Source organism: Drosophila santomea, chromosome 2R (assembly GCF_016746245.2).
Source record: "Drosophila santomea strain STO CAGO 1482 chromosome 2R, Prin_Dsan_1.1, whole genome shotgun sequence".
Taxonomy (NCBI): domain Eukaryota; kingdom Metazoa; phylum Arthropoda; class Insecta; order Diptera; family Drosophilidae; genus Drosophila; species Drosophila santomea.
The window spans coordinates 3,080,799-3,089,553 of NC_053017.2; the positions used below are offsets into that span (position 1 = coordinate 3,080,799).

Here is an 8,755-nt window from a genome sequence, read left to right on the forward strand (position 1 = left end):
TTGGAAAGAGGTAATTGAAGCTGACAAGAACCCAAAGACTCTCACCCATCCTGGACGACGTCCGACCGGTAAAACTTTTCTTCTTTTTCCCGGCTACATAAATTTGTAAAAGTTTTTTTTTTATCAAACAGGAATTAATTAAGATGCGCTACCGTGGCCCAAAAAGTTTTTTAACGGAAATACCAGAAGCCTGAATGGAATCAGAAATCCCTCCCTTATTGCTCAATCCAATCCAATTCAGTCCCATCCACTTCCAATGCCAATAATAATTGAAAATCATTACTCGAGATTTTGCTAATTATGTGGAATTATCACCTCAATTATTAATTTATCGATTTCGATGCATTTTTCCCTTTCCTCTTTAGTTCCCTGACGTATTGATGTGGCCGACTCTAATTACTTTTTTCCTCAGTTGCGATTATAATCAAAGCTTTTCTGGATTTGTGCCATCAAAGTCTCTTCGAACTTCTCAATTAAACGAACGTATAAATCATTGGAACTGGCACGTCTGCAGATAATTCCCAAATGAACCACTCATACAAAAACCAATGGGCATTACAGTGCGAATATGTATGTGTATGAGCTCACACAGGACACTCATAAATCTTGCAAAATGTTTCTAATTAAAAAAATACGCATATTCCATCATCATTCAGCTTCTCTGGAGTTTAGCTCGACCACGATAAAACCCAACTGAGATTTATACCCCCATAATCCATAAATATGCTTTTACGCATAGCATATAAGTATATACATACACTGTCTCACGGCTATGCCAAATCCTCACATATACATCTTCATAAATTAGCTCAATAACGTTGGTCTTGTCATTCTATGACGCATTAATTAATAGCCACATCAACAATTTACCAACAAACATAAGATGGTCCCTCCCTCGGTGCAAAACGAATTGTGGGTATGACGATTCCTATGGGTATTCTGTTGCCGTTCACGCCTCGTAATCTGTCAATTGCTTTCACATCGAAAAGCGTTTATACAGCACTCGTATAGATATTTTCTATTTCTTTAAATGAAACGAAAACTTACAAAGTTTTCTTCGTTTAAGAAGTATATCTACAAATTAAACAAGAGAGAACGCTAAAGTCGAGTTCCTCGACTATCTGGAACCCGTTACTCATCTTGTGAAAGTGCGAAGGAGAAATTTCAACACGGACATTTTTTGGCGGTTTGTGGGCGTGGCAAAAAAATTTTTGGATAATCAAAAAAAATTTACAAAACTAACAAAATTGTGAAAAAATATAAAACGATTTTTCCAAAGTGTGGGCGTGGCATTTTGGGCGGTTTGTGGGCGTTAGGGTCGGCGTGGAAAATAGTTTTTTCTCCAGATCGATAGAAAATTTACAATACTAATAAAAAAAAAAAAATTATCAAAACATTTGTAGGAGGCGATTCAAATGCGGCCGTTCTCTCTTCTTGTCACAAACGAAGTGTTCTTTATTTCTTCGTTCCGTTCCTTCTTAGCCTATTACATGTATGTATTGGTGTGTCAGTTGCTGATCGTGCGAACGGGACGCACAAAGTAGTGTCCGTAAGCACGATCTTAACATTAGCGTAAAATTGTACTTAAAACTAAGAGTATGTATATCTAGGACTGTATGTACAATCACTGTGTGTATGTTACGGTAGTGTGCCTGCTTGCTACAATCGGCCATCCTGACCGGAGAGCTCCTGATCTCTACAAACATGTTAACTTTTACTTTTGTTTATCCATGGGCGCATATTTGCTACTGCCCAAACTCCCTTGTATGGAAGTCTAGACTGTTGAAAACCTTCAACGTCCTCCACGACATACCTATCGTTACGCAAAACTTTTGTTATTCTATATGGACCTTTGAACTTGGGGATTAATTTTTTGGATACGCCTATATGCGAGTCGAAATTCTTGATCATCACCAAATCTTCTTTTTCATACTTATAAGGATCTTTCCTTTTCGAGTCTGTTCGTAACTTGTTGTATTCTTGCAATTTATTGATGTTTTTGCCAGCATTTTCTCTAATTTTCTCAAAATTTATGTCATTATTTGTTTTATTTATTTCTTCTAACCTTTCTTTTAAACTATCTATAACTCTGCCTTTTTGAGATACTCCAAACAGAACTTTACTTGGATGTTGGTTAATTGATCTTTGCATTGTATTATTTAACGCATATTCGACCATTTCTAAACAGTGTCCCAATGCAGTCCTTTGTCTGGTTCAGTTAACTTAGCTATAATGGGACCTATGCTTCTGTTCACCCTTTCGACCTGACCATTAGCCTGTGGAGAACCGGTAGCTATCTTTATGTGTTTTATTTCACTTTCTTTCAAGAAATCTTGAAATTCCCCAGAGGTAAAACATGTCCCGCGGTCCGAAATAATACATTTTGGCCTACTGTAAGCCCTAAAATAGTCCTTTAATGCAACTATTGCTTCCTTTGATTTTGTTGTTTTTGCAGGATATAGTCTTACGAACTTTGTAAACGCGTCTATAATCACTAATATGTGTTTGTTCGACCTACTTTTATCAACAGGACCATAATGGTCTATATGTACTACATCAAATGGAATATTTACTTTGGGAATGTTGTGAAGGAATCCCTCTTCTTTTCCAGACTTTTCAGAATAAGCTATACACTTCAAACAATTGCTAATGTGTATCTTGCATTTCTCTCTAACTTTGGGAAACCAATAGCTTTTTGAAATAACTTCTACCATTTTGTCTATTCCAACGTGTCCTAATTGATCATGATAATTAAACAACACGTGGCTTTCCATTTCGTTCGGTACATAGAATAAGAGAACTTCCTTATCCTTCTTTCGATAAACTATTCCATTACGCATTTCGTAACCTTTGAGTTCTGATTGTTGTAGCTGTTTAGCTATCGTTTTGATCTTCTCGTCTCTGCTTTGACAAATAATTAAATTTTCCTCAAAAGAGTTACAATCAATTGTTAGTATGTTTGTATTTCTACTTAGTGCATCTACGTGCTGCATGCGCTTACCGGACCTATGTTCTAAGATGTAATCATAATCTTGTAGAAACAGCGCCCACCTGGCTATTCTTGGACTTAAATCTTTTTTATTTAATGCTAGAGTAAAAGCACTACAATCTGTGACTATTTTGAACTCAATTCCTTGAAGATAAATCCTAAAACGTTGCAAAGAGTAAATCACCGCGAGGGTTTCTAATTCGAAACTGTGGTACTTTGCTTCAACATCAGTCGTTCGTTTTGAAAAGTAAAATACTGGATGAAACTTATTGTCTTTCTTTTTCTGCATAAGAATAGAACCGAACCCTAAAGCGCTAGCGTCGCAATGTAGTTCTGTTGGATCTGTAGGGCTGTACAATGCTAAAATAGGAGCTTCTAGAAGATTTCTTTTTAATGTTTCGAAACAATCTAACTCTGTCGCACCGAAATCGAATTTTCTATCTTTTCGTACAAGATCGTATAAAGGTTTTGCCTTTGTTGAAAAATCTTTTACAAATCGTCTAAAGTAGGAGCACAACCCCAGAAAACTCTGAACTTCATGAGTTTTTGTCGGCATTGGAAAATCTCTTACTGCTTGCATGCCTTTTGAATCTGGTTTAATACCATCACCTGATATTACATATCCTAAGTACTTTATTTCACTTTGAAGGAATTCGCATTTGTCTATTCTTAATTCCAGTTTGTTATCTACTAATCGCTTAAACACTTCTGTTAGTATTTCTATATGGCTTTTACTATCTTTTGTTGCTATCAAAATATCGTCCATGTAAATGAGGACCTTGTCCTCTTTTACCAAATCTGCGAAAATTCTATTTACAAATCTCTGAAAAACTGCGGGGGCATTTCGTAAGCCGAACGGCATTCTGAGCCATTCGTACTGTCCCATAGGTGTAGTGAACGCGGTGTATTTAATTGAGTCCTCGTGCATATGCACGTGAAAGAACCCGTTTCTAAGATCTAATTTGGTGAAAATTACTTTTTCAGAAAGTTTATCAATAAGGTCGTCTATCAATGGAGTAGGGTAGTTGTCTTTTAGCATGTTTTTGTTGAGAGTTCGATAGTCAACGCACATTCTTAATTCTCCTGACTTTTTCTTAACTAGAACAATTGGTGATGCATATTCTGACTCGCTTGCACGTATAATCCCGTCTTTTAAGTAATCGTCTAATAAATTCTGAACTTGACTTTTTTCTGCATATGATAATCGCCTTGGAGGATAATTGAATGGTTTTGTGTTGTCAAAATTAAGTTTCATTTCCCATTTTACTGCTGGGATTTCTGGACGTTTCGCATTCACATAAAGTTTATCAAATACGTCTATTAATCTGTTTCTTAGATTCGACTCACACTTCTCGTTAATATTTAACTGACTGCATTCTATTGGATCGGGGTATTCAATTGATAGTATTTCTAATCCGTCATAAGGACTACTTGTTTTGCTCTCATTTCCATTATTTATATTAATTGAACACTTATTTCCATAATTTTTGACATTAGCCACGTCATTTTCAGATTTTCTATCATTTAAACCATTATCTTCAGAATTTTCATTATTTAAAACAGCATTTCCGGAATTTGAATCATAATTTTCACAATATCTATCGTTTGCAATAAAATTTTCAACATTTCTATCATTTGAACGATCATTTTCACAATGTCTATCATTTGAACTATCTTTTTCCCTAACAATCTTAAAATTACTAATTTTCATAAAATCTCTTCCCAAAACTGTTCCATATGCCATCGATCTGTCTGTCACAATTAGTAACTCAAAATTTAGAATTTCTTTATTGATAATAACGAAACATGATATTTTTCCAATTATATCTAAAGGGCTACCGTTTAAGCCAAAATAATTTTTAAGAATCTTTCCATTTAACGTAATATCTTCCTTTTTCAAAATTTTTTCGACGTATGACTTCTTTATGAAACTAATTGGACTTCCAGAATCGATTAGGCATTCTAAAAACAGGCATTCATTAGGTTTTGAACTAAAATAAATCTTAAACGGTCTTACATATTCGTTGTCGGATACGAACTTCCTCTCAGTGCAGTTGTACACCAGATGATCCTTACTGCCACATGCGTAGCAGGCTCCATACTCGCGCTTGGGCTTGCGGCAGTCGGCGGCGAAATGCCCAACAGCATTGCAATTGAAGCACCTTTTTGGAGGCGCCGAACCAGGTTCCTTATCGAACGAAACCTTAACACGTCCAGCCGGAGAAAGTAGCGGTTTACGTAACGAGACCTTGGCAAATGCGTGCAACATCTGCGCAGACGAATTAAAACAGTGCATGTGTGCCTGTTGTCGTAGAAGGGAGTCGGGAATCCCTTCAATGATGTTGTCGATTAGCTCCTCATCGTCTATTCGAATCTGTGTAGCCAACAGCGTTTTTTCTTTGAAGTATGTGGAGAAATCTTCCGACGGTTTCCACTTGCGCTCTTGAAACTTGCGTCGAGATATTATTTTGCTCTCCTTACCGTGGAAAGCTTCACCAAGTTGAAATAGAAGTTCTTGAACCGGCAAAGTCAGCAAACGTTCCGAAGAGTGCAACCAAATTTGAGCATGGTCCTTTAATTTGGACATCACTAGCATGCGAATTACATCGTCGCTTAGCTTAAACATTTTTGAGATCGCGTTGAGCTGGGCGACCCATGTGCTAACATTGAGTTTGTTGTTAGAAGCACCGTCGAATATCGGAATCATTTCCTTGGCCATTGCTAGCAATGTTTGTTTATTTACAAATGCTTCCTCCGATCTGGCATCTCCGCCAGCGACTTCTTGATCTTGAGTGGCATCCTTGTGTTGATTTGGTTTGGCAACACTGCTTCGAATTAGTGGGGTAGCCTTGTTATGACCCGATGTGGCAGCGCTGTTTTGATCCGATGTGGCAGCGCTGTTTTGATCCGATGTGGCAGCGTTATGGCGTCGAGCAGATTCCAATTTCAACATTTCGTTTTCCAATTGGAGCAGCCTTAGTTGACGCTGCATGGCGTCGAACTGCGTAGAAACTTCTGGAAAATGTTCCTCGCGTGCCAACTCCGAATCGCGATGATTGGTAGATGTTGAGGGCCTGGCGTCGTCATGAACATTCATGCTTTCAGCATTGGTGCAGTGTTCGCTGCTTGGCGGCACCACTCCAGCGGCGGCGTCCTCGATCATGCTCCTTGGGCTTTCCATGTCGACCTCTGGTGCTGACTCTCCGACGATTTCGTGCTCCAAATCATTGTTAGCGATTTCGCCTTCTAATTCGCCAATCACCGGGCAAACTCCTCGGGCTTCTGGGGGCACACCGTTCAATCGCGCCGCAAGCGTGGCCTTGTTACCGCTTTTCTGCATGCTGAGCTTTTCACACCAATTGCGCAGTTCTGCTGCTGTATAATCGTCCGCACCGATGGTTTTCATTTGATTATATTTAAAGATATTGTTTTTACTTTGCTTCGTAGGTTGAGTTTTTTGTGAAAAAAAAATTCACAGTAATCCCACTTCTGAATTTGTAGGAGGCGATTCAAATGCGGCCGTTCTCTCTTCTTGTCACAAACGAAGTGTTCTTTATTTCTTCGTTCCGTTCCTTCTTAGCCTATTACATGTATGTATTGGTGTGTCAGTTGCTGATCGTGCGAACGGGACGCACAAAGTAGTGTCCGTAAGCACGATCTTAACATTAGCGTAAAATTGTACTTAAAACTAAGAGTATGTATATCTAGGACTGTATGTACAATCACTGTGTGTATGTTACGGTAGTGTGCCTGCTTGCTACACATTTTTTAAAAGTGTGGGCGTGGTAGTTTTTTATGAATTGTGGGCGTTAGAGTGGGCGGGGAAACATGGGTCAATAAACTTCTATGCTGCATCTAGTCTATGTCATTGGAGTCTGCATGCTGATTCTCAACTTTCTAGCTTTTATAGGTTCTTAGATCTCGACGTTCATACGGACGGACACGGCCAGATCGACTCGGCTATTAATCCTGATCAAGAATATATCTACTTTTTACGATGTTTGTTTTTTTTTATCTTTGTTTCCATATTTACAACTGCCCAGTAGGCAATTTATTTATTCGTTTTATATGGTCGGAAATGCTTCCTTCTCCCTGTTTCATACTTTTCATCGAGTCTAGTATACCCTTTTACTCTACAAGTAACGGGTAACTTAAGGTCAATTGTAATATTTTGAATACATCAGAACTGATAATTGGTAATGATGCGATGCGCAGAGCTCACGAAGCCAGATATCTGTTCTAGCCTCACGCCAATGAAACTCTACTACATTTCTCTGAGTGTAAGGCATATGGGTTTAAGGCCCAACAACTTTTGCGGATATAGTTTGTTGGGAAAACAAATGTCGACATGGGCAAGAAAAATGTTTAATATTTGTGATCGATGGAAAGTGATTAGTTTTATTTGGTGATGAAGAAGAAAACGGGAAACTCAAGTCAAGGTCTGGGGCTATTTATAAGATCTCTGCCCTGCCTCTCTTGTATTTAATATTGCATGGGGAGGCATTGTAATAATCACTTCATTAGCACAAACGAGTCGAAGCTAGGACCCGGCATATATTTATTTGTACAAATCACAAATTCATCCATCATTCCTTCCCCGGGGCAGGCCCTCTGTTACAGCGACTGACAGACTGCCTAAGGCTTCCTTTCCAAAGCTTTCGTCCGTTTTTATCACCAACGTCATAGTCTTTGACTGACATTTGACTTCGAGGCTGACGAGTACGGTGACGATGAAAGCGACAAGTTCATTGTCCTTACCCTAAGTCGACGGATACTCCTTTATATAAATCCTCTCTTCTCCACAACACCCAGTACCTTTTGGCTTTATTTTTGAGTGGTTACCGAAGGACATACTTTGTTCGCAATTTGTTTTGTTTGCGTATTTCCAAACCGCACTCTCCTTGTGCCCACATTTGTTGGAGACCGTCGATATGGGGGTGTTATCCGTCTAAATGACTGTGTGTGACCTGAAAGCTCTGGCTCTTTAAAGCTATTCTAATTGCTTATTATAAATCTAATAATTTTGATGATAATATCAGATGAATTACTTCAATGTCATATTGGTATATAAATAAAAAAGTAGGTCTTGGGCTTACCAGATTGACCCATTCAAGAAAATTCCTCCATCCAACATCGAAGCCAAGTTCGCAGTTCATATAATAATAAATCGAATGCATAATCAATGGAATATATTACAAGAAATTCAAAACCAGACATCATAATAGCCGTTCTATAGTTTCAATTTTTGCATTTTTATACCCGTTACTCGTAGAGTAACTAGATTCGTTGAAAAGTATGTAATAGGCAGAAGGAAGCGTTTCCGACCATATAAAGTATATATATTCTTGATCAGGATCAAAAGCCGAGTCGATATGGCCATATCCGTCTGTCCGTCTATCCTTCTGTTCGTCTGTCCGTCCGTCCGTCGGTCCGTCCGTCTGTCTGTCCGTCCGTATGAACGTCAAGATCTCAGGAACTACAAAAGCTAGAAAGTTGAGATTAAGCAAACAGACTCCAGAGACATAGATGCAGCGTAAGTTTGTTGATTCATGTTGCCACGCCCACTCTAACGCCCACAAACCGCCCAAAACTGCCATGCCCACAATTTTGAAAATGTTTTGATATTTTTTCATTTTTTTTATTAGTTTTATAAATTTCTATCGATCTGCCAAAAAACTTTTTGCCACGCCCACTCTATCGCCCACAATCCGCCCAAAGCTGCCACGCTCACACTTTTGAAAAATGTTTTGATATTTTTTTATTTTT

General features: G+C 38.4%; 1 protein-coding gene across 1 annotated transcript; it reads right to left on the bottom strand.

Moving 5' to 3' along the window:
• Positions 1-4,750: 4,750 nt before the first annotated feature.
• LOC120446640 lies at positions 4,751-6,743 on the bottom strand. Its single transcript, XM_039627708.1, has 2 exons — positions 5,007-6,743; positions 4,751-4,951 (listed from the first exon to the last, which is right to left on the bottom strand). The coding sequence occupies exons 1-2, from the start codon at positions 6,393-6,395 to the stop codon at positions 4,943-4,945; spliced, it is 1,398 nt and encodes a 465-aa protein (XP_039483642.1). The 5' UTR covers positions 6,396-6,743; the 3' UTR covers positions 4,751-4,942.
• Between the last annotated feature and the right edge of the window lie 2,012 nt (positions 6,744-8,755).